This window comes from Nerophis lumbriciformis, linkage group LG13 (assembly GCF_033978685.3).
Source record: "Nerophis lumbriciformis linkage group LG13, RoL_Nlum_v2.1, whole genome shotgun sequence".
Classification (NCBI taxonomy): Eukaryota; Metazoa; Chordata; class Actinopteri; order Syngnathiformes; family Syngnathidae; genus Nerophis; species Nerophis lumbriciformis.
Genome location: NC_084560.2, coordinates 2786515 through 2800051, shown reverse-complemented (window position 1 = coordinate 2800051; position 13537 = coordinate 2786515). Strand labels below are relative to the sequence as shown.

Sequence of the window (13537 nt, the reverse complement as noted above, 5' to 3'; positions counted from 1 at the left end):
GGGCCAATTAGGGTCGTCTTATTTAGGCCCAAATTAGGGCAAACTTAAGGCCAATTTAGGGCCATCTTTGTTTGTTTACTTACTACTAAAAGACAAGTTGTCTAGTATGTTCACTATTTTATTCAAGCACTAAATTGGCAAACAACTGTCTGCAGTGATCACTTTGTAAAATGTTTGTAGGGCCAATTAGGGTCGTCTTAATTAGGGCCAATTTAGGGCCATCTTTGTTTACTTACTACAAATAGACAAGTTGTCTCGTATGTTCACTATTTTATTTAAGGACTAAATTGTCAAACAACTGTCTGCAGTGATCACTTTGTAAAATGTTTGTAGGGCCAATTTAGGGCCAACTTAGGGTCAATTAGGGTCAACTTATTTAGAGCCAATTTAGGGCCAATTCAGGGCCAATTTAGGGCCAACTGTGGCAAATTAGGGCCAATTTAGGCAATTTAGGGCCAACTTTGTTTACTTACTACTAAAAGACAAGTTGTCTAGTATGTTCACTATTTTATTTAAGGACTAAATTGGCAAACAACTGTCTGCAGTGATCACTTTGTAAAATGTTTGTAGGGCCAATTTAGGGCCAACTTAGGTCCAATTAGGGCCGACTTATTTAGGGCCAATTCAGGGCCAATTTAGGGCCAACTTTGTTTGTTTACTTACTACTAAAAGACAAGTTGTCTAGTATGTTCACTATTTTATTTAAGGACTAAATTGGCAAACAACTGTCTGCAGTGATCACTTTGTAAAATGTTTGTAGGGCCAATTTAGGGCCAACTTAGGTCCAATTAGGGCCGACTTATTTAGGGCCAATTCAGGGCCAATTTAGGCAAATTAGGGCCAATTTAGGCAATTTAGGGCCAACTTTGTTTACTTACTACTAAAAGACAAGTTGTCTAGTATGTTCACTATTTTATTTAAGGACTAAATTGGCAAACAACTGTCTGCAGTGATCACTTTGTAAAATGTTTGTAGGGCCAATTTAGGGCCAACTTAGGTCCAATTAGGGCCGACTTATTTAGGGCCAATTCAGGGCCAATTTAGGGCCAACTTTGTTTGTTTACTTACTACTAAAAGACAAGTTGTCTAGTATGTTCACTATTTTATTTAAGGACTAAATTGGCAAACAACTGTCTGCAGTGATCACTTTGTAAAATGTTTGTAGGGCCAATTTAGGGCCAACTTAGGTCCAATTAGGGCCGACTTATTTAGGGCCAATTCAGGGCCAATTTAGGCAAATTAGGGCCAATTTAGGGCCAACTTTGTTTGTTTACTTACTACTAAAAGACAAGTTGTCTAGTATGTTCACTATTTTATTTAAGGACTAAATTGGCAAACAACTGTCTGCAGTGATCACTTTGTAAAATGTTTGTAGGGCCAATTTAGGGCCAACTTAGGTCCAATTAGGGCCGACTTCTTTGGGGCCAATTCAGGGCCAATTTAGGCAAATTAGGGCCAATTTAGGGCCAACTTTGTTTGTTTACTTACTACTAATAGACAAGTTGTCTAGTATGTTGACTATTTTATTTAAGGACTAAATAACAATAATAAACATATATTTCATGTACACTAACATTTGTTGTTACAATAAAGACAATAATGACATTTTTTTTGTGGTGCCCTTTATTTAAAAAAGTATGGAAATACATGTTGGTACCGGTACCAAAATATTGGTACCAAACAACCCCACCACTGACAATATTCTTGTTCATCCTGAGCCCTTCCCCCTCATCACTTCTTCCGGTCTTGTCCTCGGTCCTGTAGTGTTCCTGCGGAGCCACAAGTGTCTGGAGACGGTGGACCCTCAGTTCACCATGAGGAGGAAGATGGAGCAGCTCCGAGAGGAACTGGAGCTGATGGAGCAGCTGAGAGACGTGAGGCGTCCATAAAGCGTCCGCTGGGAAGCGCGTGGTCGACAACCGTGTGGTTTCTCCCCCTCAGAGCATCGAGAGCCGCCTGAAGGTGGTTCTCCCTGACGACCTGGGCACCTCGCTGATGGACGGCGTGGTGCTCTGCCACCTGGCCAACCACATCCGCCCGCGCTCCGTGGCCAGCATCCACGTTCCCTCGCCCGCAGTGGTACGCCTCCCCCTTTTCCCCCCGTACCCCCGACTGGTCCCACACACCCGTCACTGACCTTTCTTTTGCAGCCCAAACTCAGCATGGCCAAGTGTCGCAGGAACGTGGAGAACTTTCTGGATGCCTGCAGGAAGATCGGCGTGGCCGAGGTAAGACGCCGACCCCCGTCCCCCGCCCGACCCCCGCCTGTCTGAACTCGGCGCCTGTTTGGATTCTTTGAAAAAAATGACAGCATGTCAGAAGTTGAGTCCAACTGAACCTTTTCTTTAGAATCCTTCAACCTGCATTATGCTCCTTTTATAGTTCTTCTTCTGGGTGCAGTTCTCTGCCCAAACACTAGGGGCGCTGTCAACTCAGAGACAGTATGGCACAACTCGGTTTCAAACAATCTAGAGAATGAACCAGAGGATCTCCTAAAGGATTGGTCTCACGTCACTACAGGGCGCCATGTTTGCTACCGACTTTGAAAGCAAGTTGGCCGCACTTTCTCGACACGCCTTGGAGTCGAGTCAACAAGTGACCATAGCTCGTCTGCTATCTGTTAGCTTGAGTTCCTCACCAGCAAAATGGAGTGTTATTGCAGCTGGAAGTGTGTCCCAAAAGTCACTTTTATTGCAAACGTTGATCCCAAATCAAAGAGAACGGTGATTGCAAAAGTGGGCTAGCACACACACCAAATAATGTGCAGGAGTTCCTCGTTTATTGATGTTAAATGGTCAATTAATATCCACCTAGTAGGAATTATTAATAGGTGGAAATTATCCATCCGTCCATTTTGTTCCGCTTATCCGAGGTCGGGTCGCGGGGGAAGCAGCCTAAGCAGAGAAGCCCAGACCTCTCTTTCCCCAGCCACTACGTCCAACTCTTCCCGGGGGATCCCGAGGCGTTCCCAGGCCAGCCGGGAGACATAGTCTTCCCCGTGGCCTCCTGCCGGTCGGACGTGCCCGAAACACCTCCCTAGGGAGGCATTCGGGTGGCATCCTGACCAGATGCCCGAACCACCTCATCTGGCTCCTCTCCATGTGGAGGAGCAGTGGCTTTACTTTGAGCTCCCCCCGGATGACAGAGTTTCTCACCCTATCTCTAAAGGAGAGCCACCACCCGGCGGAGGAAACTCATTTGGGCCGCTTGTACCCGTGATCTTGTCCTTTCGGTCATAACCCAAAGCTCATGACCATAGGTGAGGATGGGAACGTAGATCGACCGGTAAATTGAGAGCTTTGCCTTCCGGCTCAGCTCCTTCTTCACCACAACGGATCGATACAGCGTCCGCATTACTGAAGACGCCGCACTGATCCGCCTGTCGATTTCACGATCCACTCTTCCCTCACTGGTGAACAAGACTCCTAGGTACTTGAACTCCTCCACTTGGGGCAGGGTCTCCTCCCCAACTTGGAGATGGCACTCCACCCTTTTCCGGGCGAAAACCATGGACTCAAACTTGGAGGTGCTGATTCTCATCCCAGTCGCTTCACTCGGCTGCGAACAGATCCAGTGAGAGCTGAAGATCCTGGCCAGATGAAGCCATCAGGACCACATCATCTGCAAAAAGCAGAGACCTAATCCTGCAGCCACCAAACCGGATCCCCTCAACGCCTTGACTGCGCCTAGAAATTCTGTCCATAAAAGTTATGAACAGAATGGGTGACAAAGGACAGCCTTGGCGGAGTCCAACCCTCACTGGAAACGGGTCCAACTTACTGCCGGCAATACGGACCAAGCTCTGACACTGATCATACAGGGAGCGGACCGCCACAATCAGACAGTCTGATACCCCATACTCTCTGAGCACTCCCCACAGGACTTCCCGGGGCACACAGTCGAATGCCTTCTCCAAGTCTACAAAGCACATGTAGTCTGGTTGGTCAAACTCCCATGCAACCTCAAGGACCCTGCCGAGAGTATAGAGCTGGTCTACCGTTCCACGACCAGGACGAAAACCATACTGTTCCTCCTAAATCCGAGGTTTGACTATCCAGCGTAGCCTCCTCTCCGGTACACCTGAATAGGCCTTACCGGGAAGGCTGAGGTGTGTGATCCCACGATAGTTGGAACACACCCTGGGGAACCACCACCCCGGTCTGCCAATCCAGAGGTACTGCCCCCGATGTCCACGCGATGTTGCAGAGTCTTGTGAACCAAGACAGCCCCACAGCATCCAGAGCCTTAAGGAACCCCAGGCGGATCTCATCGACAATAGAGGTGCGGAACATGGTCCACTCGGACTCAATATCCAGTGCCTCCCTCATGACATGTTCAAAGTTCTTCCGGAGGTGGGAATTGAAACTCTCTCTGACAGGAGACTCTGCTAGGTCTGTCCGGCATCCTCCCCCACCATCGGAGCCAGCTCACCACCAGGTGGTGATCGGTATAAGGCTCCGCTCCTCTCTTCACCCGAGTGTCCAAAACATGAGACCGCAAATCCGATGACACAACTACAAAGTCAATCATGGAAATGCGGCCAAGGGTGTCCTGGTGCCAAGTGCACATATGGACACCCTTATGTTTGAACATGGTCCTATAACAAAACACCACTCGGGTTCAGATCCAGGCGCCCATTCTTCCCAATCACGCCTATCCAGGTTTCACTGTCGTTACCAACATGAGCGTTGAAGTCCCCCAGCAGAACAAGGGAATAGCCCGAGGGAGCACTCTCCAGTACCCCCTCAAGGGAATCCAGAAAGAGTGGGAACTCTGAACTGCTGTTTGGTGCAAACAACAGTCAGGGCCCGTGGCGGAGGGAAGCTACCCTCTCGTCTACTGGGTTAAAGTCCAACGTGCAGGCTTTGAGCCGGGGGGAAACAAGAATTTCCACCCAAGCCCCGTCGCCTCTTACTGCATGCAACGCCAGAGTGGAAGAGAGTCCAGCCCCTCTCGAGAGAACTGGTTCCAGAGCCCTTGCTGTGCGTCGAAGTGAGTCTGACTATATGCAGCCGGAACTTCTCCACCTCGCGCACTAGCTCAGACTCCTTACCCCCCAACGAGGTGACGTTCCACATCCCAAGAGCTAGCTTATGTAGCTGAGGATCGGACCGCCAAGTGCCCTGACTTGGGCTTCGGCCCAGCTCACATTGCACCCGACCTCTATAGCCCCTCCCATGAGTGGTGAACCCATTGGAGGGGGGACCCACGTTGCCTCTTTGGGCTGTGCCCGGCCGGGCCCCATGGGGACAGGCCCGGCCACCAGGCGCTCGCCATCGTGCCCCACCTCCGGGCCTGGCTCCAGAGAGGGGCCCCGGTGACCCCCGTCCGGGCGAGGGAAATCTAGGTCCTTGATTGTTACTTTTCATAAAGGTCTTTGAGCTGCTCTTTGTCTGATCCCTCACCTTGGACCTGTTTGTTTTGGGAGACCCTACCAGGGGGCATAAAGCCCCCGGACAACATAGCTCCTAGGATCATTGGGACACGCAAACTCCTCTACCACGGTAAGGTGGCAGCTCAGAGAGGAGTAGGTGGAAATTAATTAATTAATAATTCCAAGTAGGAATTATTAATTAATTAATCATTTAAAACAAATAATTCCCACCTAGTAGGAATTATTAATTGGGGGAAATTAATTAATTAATTAATAATTCCCAGTAGTAATTATTAATTAATAATTCCTAGTAGGATGTATTAATAGGTGGAAATTAATTAATTAATAATAATAAATATTAATTTCCACCTAGTAGGATGTGGAAATTAAGTAATTAATTAGTTAATAATTCCTAGTAGAAATTATGAATCAATAATTCCTGGTAAAATGTAATAATAGGTAGAAATGAATTAATAATTCTTAGTGGGAATTATTAATACATGGAAATATATTAATTAATAATTTCTAGTAGAAATTAATAATAGGTGGAAATTAATGAATTAATAATTCCAAGTAAGAATTATTAAATAATTTATAAAATAAAACTATTAATTTCCACTTAGTAGGATTTATTAATAGGTGGAAATAAAAAAAATATTGATAATTCCTAGTAGGAATTATTAAGTAATTAATTAATAATTACAAATATTGATTTCCACTTAGTAGGAATTATTAATAGGTGGAAATTAATTGACCAATTAAGATCAATAAATGAGGAGCTCCTGTGTGTGCTCGCCCAAACATCTTCTTCTCTGATTTCTGATCAACATTTGCAATCAAAGTGACTGTTGGGACACACTTCCAGCTGCAACAACACTCCATGTCTCTCCTATTAATAATTCCCAGTAGGGGGAAATTAATTGACCAATTATCAGCAATAAATGAGGAACTCCTGCCACTTCCAGCTGCAATAACACTCCATTTATCTTTAATTACCACTGCTGGCGAGAAAATCAAGCTATCAAGCTAACAAGCTAGCAGATAGCAGACGAGTATCGTGGTCGCTTATTGAGTTGACTCAAAGATGTGTCGAGAAAGTACGGCAGGCTTGATGTCTAAGTGGGTAGCAAACATGGCGCCCAGTAGTGACCCTCGGAGACAAGCACTAACACCCACATGGTCACCTTTACACCTTTGAAGGAGGCCTGAGGCTCAGCCAATCAGTGGCAAGGATACTGAACGGCACCATCTGATTGGTTTGCTCTCATCCAGTGGCCAATACTACTTTAGTGTTGGTCTTTTTAGTCCATTTAGACATTTTTACTTTAGTGTTGGTCTTTTTAGTCCATTTAGACATTTTTACTTTAGTGCTGGTCTTTTTATTGCATTTAGACATTTGTACTTTTGTGTTGGTCTTTTTAGTGCATTTAGACATTTTTACTTTAGTGTTGGTCTTTTTAGTGCATTTAGACATTTTTACTTTAGTGTTGGTCTTTTTAGTGCATTTAGACATTTTTACTTTTATGTTGGTCTTTTTAGTGCATTTAGACATTTTTACTTTAGTGTTGGTCTTTTTAGTGCATTTAGACATTTTTACATAAGTGTTGGTCTTTTTAGTGCATTTAGACATTTTTACTTTAGTGTTGGTCTTTTTAGTGCATTTAGACACTTACTTTTGTGTTGGGTCTTCTTAGTGCATTTAGACATTTTTACTTTTGTGTTGGTTTTTTTAGTGCATTTAGACATTTTTACTTTAGTGTTGGTCTTTTCAGTGCATTTAGACATTTTTACTTTAGTGTTGGTCTTTTTAGTGCATTTAGACATTTTTACTTTAGTGTTGGTCTTTTTAGTGCATTTAGACATTTTTACTTTAGTGTTGGTCTTTTTAGTGCATTTAGACATTTTTACTTTAGTGTTGGTCTTTTTAGTGCATTTAGACATTTTTACTTTTGTGTTGGTCTTTTTAGTGCATTTAGACACTTACTTTTGTGTTGGGTCTTAGTGCATTTAGACATTTTTACTTTTGTGTTGGTTTTTTTAGTGCATTTAGACATTTTTACTTTAGTGTTGGTCTTTTCAGTGCATTTAGACATTTTTACTTTAGTGTTGGTCTTTTTAGTGCATTTAGACATTTGTACTTTAGTGTTGGTCTTTTTAGTGCATTTAGACATTTTTACTTTAGTGTTGGTCTTTTTAGTGCATTTAGACATTTTTACTTTAGTGTTGGTCTTTTTAGTCCATTTAGACATTTTTACTTTAGTGCTGGTCTTTTTAGTGCATTTAGACATTTTTACTTTAGTGTTGGTCTTTTTATTGCATTTAGACATTTGTACTTTTGTGTTGGTCTTTTTAGTGCATTTAGACATTTTTACTTTAGTGTTGGTCTTTTTAGTGCATTTAGACATTTTTACTTTAGTGTTGGTCTTTTTAGTGCATTTAGACATTTTTACTTTTATGTTGGTCTTTTTAGTGCATTTAGACATTTTTACTTTAGTGTTGGTCTTTTTAGTGCATTTAGACATTTTTACATAAGTGTTGGTCTTTTTAGTGCATTTAGACATTTTTACTTTAGTGTTGGTCTTTTTAGTGCATTTAGACACTTACTTTTGTGTTGGGTCTTCTTAGTGCATTTAGACATTTTTACTTTTGTGTTGGTTTTTTTAGTGCATTTAGACATTTTTACTTTAGTGTTGGTCTTTTCAGTGCATTTAGACATTTTTACTTTAGTGTTGGTCTTTTTAGTGCATTTAGACATTTTTACTTTAGTGTTGGTCTTTTTAGTGCATTTAGACATTTTTACTTTAGTGTTGGTCTTTTTAGTGCATTTAGACATTTTTACTTTAGTGTTGGTCTTTTTAGTGCATTTAGACATTTTTACTTTTGTGTTGGTCTTTTTAGTGCATTTAGACACTTACTTTTGTGTTGGGTCTTAGTGCATTTAGACATTTTTACTTTTGTGTTGGTTTTTTTAGTGCATTTAGACATTTTTACTTTAGTGTTGGTCTTTTCAGTGCATTTAGACATTTTTACTTTAGTGTTGGTCTTTTTAGTGCATTTAGACATTTGTACTTTAGTGTTGGTCTTTTTAGTGCATTTAGACATTTTTACTTTAGTGTTGGTCTTTTTAGTGCATTTAGACATTTGTACTTTAGTGTTGGTCTTTTTAGTGCATTTAGACATTTTTACTTTAGTGTTGGTCTTTTTAGTGCATTTAGACATTTTTTACTTTTGTGTTAGTCTTTTTAGTGCGTTTAGACATTTTTACTTTTGTGTTGGTCTTTTTAGTGCATTTAGACATTTTTACTTTAGTGTTGGTCTTTTTAGTGCATTTAGACATTTTTTACTTTTGTGTTAGTCTTTTTAGTGCGTTTAGACATTTTTACTTTTGTGTTGGTCTTTTTAGTGCATTTAGACATTTTTACTTTAGTGTTGGTCTTTTTAGTGCATTTAGACATTTTTACTTTTATGTTGGTCTTTTTAGTGCATTTAGACATTTTTACTTTTGTGTTGGTCTTTTTAGTGCATTTAGACATTTTTACTTTTGTGTTGGTCTTTTTAGTGCATTTAGACATTTTTCCTTTAGTGTTGGTCTTTTTAGTGCATTTAGACATTTTTACTTTAGTGTTGGTCTTTTTAGTGCATTTAGACATTTGTACTTTAGTGTTGGTCTTTTTAGTGCATTTAGACATTTTTATTTTATTGTTGGTCTTTTTAGTGCATTTAGACATTTTTACTTTTGTGTTGGGTCTTTTTAGTGCATTTAGACATTTTTACTTTAGTGTTGGTCTTTTTAGTGCATTTAGACATTTTTACTTTAGTGTTGGTCTTTTTAGTGCATTTAGACATTTGTACTTTAGTGTTGGTCTTTTTAGTGCATTTAGACATTTTTACTTTAGTGCTGGTCTTTTTAGTGCATTTAGACATTTTTACTTTAGTGTTGGTCTTTTTAGTGCATTTAGACATTTGTACTTTAGTGTTGGTCTTTTTATTGCATTTAGATATTTTTACTTTAGTGTTGGTCTTTTTAGTGCATTTAGACATTTTTACTTTAGTGTTGGTCTTTTTAGTGCATTTAGACATTTTTACTTTAGTGTTGGTCTTTTTAGTGCATTTAGACATTTTTACTTTAGTGTTGGTCTTTTTAGTGCATTTAGACATTTTTACTTTTGTGTTGGTCTTTTGAGTGCATTTAGACATTTTTACTTTTGTGTTGTCTTTTTAGTGCATTTAGACATTTTTACTTTTGTGTTGTCTTTTTAGTGCATTTAGACATTTTTACTTTTGTGTTGGTCTTTTTAGTGCATTTAGACATTTGTACTTTAGTGTTGGTCTTTTTATTGCATTTAGATATTTTTACTTTAGTGTTGGTCTTTTTAGTGCATTTAGACATTTTTACTTTTGTGTTGGTCTTTTTAGTGCATTTAGACATTTTTACTTTAGTGTTGGTCTTTTTAGTGCATTTAGACATTTTTACTTTTGTGTTGGTCTTTTTAGTGCATTTAGACATTTTTACTTTTGTGTTGGTCTTTTTAGTGCATTTAGATATTTTTACTTTTGTGTTGGGTCTTTTTAGTGCATTTAGACATTTTTACTTTAGTGTTGGTCTTTTTAGTGCATTTAGACATTTTTACTTTAGTGTTGGTCTTTTTAGTGCATTTAGACATTTTTACTTTAGTGTTGGTCTTTTTAGTGCATTTAGACATTTTTACTTTTGTGTTGGTCTTTTTAGTGCATTTAGACATTTTTACTTTTGTGTTGGTCTTTTTAGTGCATTTAGATATTTTTACTTTTGTGTTGGGTCTTTTTAGTGCATTTAGACATTTTTACTTTAGTGTTGGTCTTTTTAGTGCATTTAGACATTTTTACTTTAGTGTTGGTCTTTTTAGTGCATTTAGACATTTTTACTTTTGTGTTGTGTCTTTTTAGTGCATTTAGACATTTTTACTTTTGTGTTGGTCTTTTTAGTGCATTTAGACATTTTTACACTTCATTTAGTGCAGAAATATGTGAAATATGCTTTTAGCTGGTGGTTATTTTGGAAGGGGGAGGAGCAAATCTGCCCCCTAATGGCCAGTCAGCAGAATAGCATATTTAGCTGCTGTCTGAGGAAAGTTTAACTCAGTTTGAAACAAAGTTTAACTCGGCTTGAAACAAAGTTTAACTCAGTTTGAAACAAAGTTTAACTCGGTTTGAAACAAAGTTGAACTCAGTTTGAAACTAAGTTTAACTCAGTTTGAAACAAAGTTGAACTCAGTTTGAAACAAAGTTTAACTCGGTTTGAAACAAAGTTTAACTCGGTTTTAAACAAAGTTTAACTCGGCTTGAAACAAAGTTTAACTCAGTTTGAAACAAAGTTTAACTCGGTTTGAAACAAAGTTTAACTCGGTTTGAAACAAAGTTTAACTCGGTTTGAAACAAAGTTGAACTCAGTTTGAAACAAAGTTTAACTCAGTTTGAAACAAAGTTTAACTCAGTTTGAAACAAAGTTGAAGTCGGTTTGAAACAAAGTTGAACTCAGTTTGAAACTAAGTTTAACTCAGTTTGAAACAAAGTTGAACTCAGTTTGAAACAAAGTTTAACTCAGTTTGAAACAAAGTTTAACTCAGTTTGAAACAAAGTTGAACTCAGTTTGAAACAAAGTTTAACTCAGTTTGAAACAAAGTTTAACTCGGTTTGAAACAAAGTTTAACTCAGTTTGAAACAAAGTTTAACTCAGTTTGAAACAAAGTTGAACTCGGTTTGAAACAAAGTTTAACTCAGCTTGAAACAAAGTTGAACTCAGTTTGAAACAAAGTTTAACTCAGTTTGAAACAAAGTTGAACTCAGTTTGAAACAAAGTTGAACTCAGTTTGAAACAAAGTTTAACTCGGTTTGAAACAAAGTTTAACTCAGCTTGAAACAAAGTTGAACTCAGTTTGAAACAAAGTTTAACTCAGTTTGAAACAAAGTTTAACTCAGTTTGAAACAAAGTTGAACTCGGTTTGAAACAAAGTTGAACTCAGTTTGAAACAAAGTTGAACTCAGTTTGAAACAAAGTTTAACTCAGTTTGAAACAAAGTTGAACTCAGTTTGAAACAAAGTTGAACTCAGTTTGAAACTAAGTTTAACTCAGTTTGAAACAAAGTTGAACTCAGTTTGAAACTCAAAGAAGGAACAAACTGTAGCAAGAATGCAAACATCTTCAGTTGGCCTCCACTGTGTTGGTCACTCACTTGACCTTTGAACCCATAAAGCGCCCAGTTCAGCTCCTGGTCTGTCCTGCCCAACATTGCTGGCTGAAGAGCAGTGCTAGACAAGGAGCTGGTGTGAGAAGGTCTGAGGACGGTCCATGTGGTGTCAGACTGTCTTCAGGTGCTCTCACGCCGCCTTCCTCACCTCTTGTGTCACAGCTGCTTCCTCTTCTTCTTTTCATGCTTCCTCTTCTTCTTTTCATGCTTCCTCTTCTTCTTTTCATGCTTCCTGTTCTTTTTCTTTTCATGCTTTCTCTTCTTCATTTCATGCTTCCTCTTCTTCTTTTCATGCTTCCTCTTCTTCATTTAATGCTTCCTCTTCTTCTCTTCATGCTTCCTCTTCTTCTTTTCATGCTTCCTCTTCTTCTTTTCATGCTTCTTGTTCTTCTTTTCATGCTTCCTGTTCTTCTCTTCATGCTTCCTGTTCTTCTTCTTTTCATGCTTCCTGTTCTTCTCTTCATGCTTCCTCTTCTTCTTTTCATGCTTCCTGTTCTTCTTCTCTTCATGCTTCCTCTTCTTCTTTTCATGCTTCCTCTTCTTCTTCTCTTCATGCTTCCTCTTCTTCTTTTCATGCTTCCTCTTCTTCTTTTCATGCTTCCTGTTCTTCTTCTCTTCATGCTTCCTCTTCTTCTTTTCATGCTTCCTCTTCTTCTTTTCATGCTTCTTGTTCTTCTTTTCATGCTTCCTGTTCTTCTTCTTTTCATGCTTCCTGTTCTTCTTCTTTTCATGCTTCTTCTTCTTCATTTCATGCTTCCTGTTCTTCTCTTCATGCTTCCTCTTCTTCTTTTCATGCTTCCTGTTCTTCTCTTCATGCTTCCTCTTCTTCTTTTCATGCTTCCTGTTCTTCTTCTCTTCATGCTTCCTCTTCTTCTTTTCATGCTTCCTCTTCTTCTTTTCATGCTTCCTGTTCTTCTTCTCTTCATGCTTCCTCTTCTTCTTTTCATGCTTCCTCTTCTTCTTTTCATGCTTCTTGTTCTTCTTTTCATGCTTCCTGTTCTTCTTCTTTTCATGCTTCCTGTTCTTCTTCTTTTCATGCTTCTTCTTCTTCATTTCATGCTTCCTGTTCTTCTCTTCATGCTTCCTCTTCTTCTTTTCATGCTTCCTGTTCTTCTCTTCATGCTTCCTGTTCTTCTTCTTTTCATGCTTCCTGTTCTTCTCTTCATGCTTCCTCTTCTTCTTTTCATGCTTCCTGTTCTTCTCTTCATGCTTCCTCTTCTTCTTTTCATGCTTCCTGTTCTTCTTCTCTTCATGCTTCCTCTTCTTCTTTTCATGCTTCCTCTTCTTCTTTTCATGCTTCTTGTTCTTCTTTTCATGCTTCCTGTTCTTCTTCTTTTCATGCTTCCTGTTCTTCTTTACATGCTTTCTCTTCTTCATTTCATGCTTCCTCTTCTTCTTTACATGCTTCCTCTTCTTCTTTTCATGCTTCCTCTTCTTCTTTTCATGCTTCCCGTTCTTCTTCTTTTCATGCTTCCTGTTCCTGTTGTTGTTGTTGCCGCGCTTCATTAAAGGTGTGACGGCCGAGCAAGTTAATTTAATCTAATTTAAGTACAAAACATATTGTGTCATTTATCCACCTATTATTTTGTACACATTATGAGGGACAAACTGTAAAAAAAATGATTATTAATCCACTTGTTCATTTACTGTTAATATCTGCTTATTTTCTCTTTCAACATGTTCTATCTACACTTCTGTTCAAATGTAATAATCACTTATTCTTCTCTTCTTTGATACTTGACATTAGTTTTGGATGATACCACACATTTAGGTATGGATGCGATACCAAGTAGTTACAGGATCATACATTGGTCATATTCAAAGTCCTCATGTGTCCAGGGACGTATTTACTGACTTTATAAACATAATGTCAGATTTTGTGACGATTAAAAAAAAATCAATGTAATCATAGTAGTATCGACTAGATACGCTCTTG

General features: G+C 39.3%; 1 protein-coding gene across 7 annotated transcripts in view; it reads left to right on the top strand.

Moving 5' to 3' along the window:
- The window catches only part of lrch1 (leucine-rich repeats and calponin homology (CH) domain containing 1), a 239902-nt gene that overhangs the window by 186567 nt on the left and 39798 nt on the right, over positions 1-13537 (top strand). For all 7 annotated transcript variants that reach the window (XR_012050759.1, XM_061971779.2, XM_061971783.2 and 4 more), the window contains 3 exons: positions 1765-1874; positions 1942-2079; positions 2151-2228. Coding sequence is in view for 6 of the 7 variants with exons in the window: in XM_061971779.2 (XP_061827763.1) it covers positions 1765-1874; positions 1942-2079; positions 2151-2228 (326 nt within the window). In the remaining variant the exon portion in view is untranslated. The remainder of the gene's footprint in view (positions 1-1764; positions 1875-1941; positions 2080-2150; positions 2229-13537) is intronic.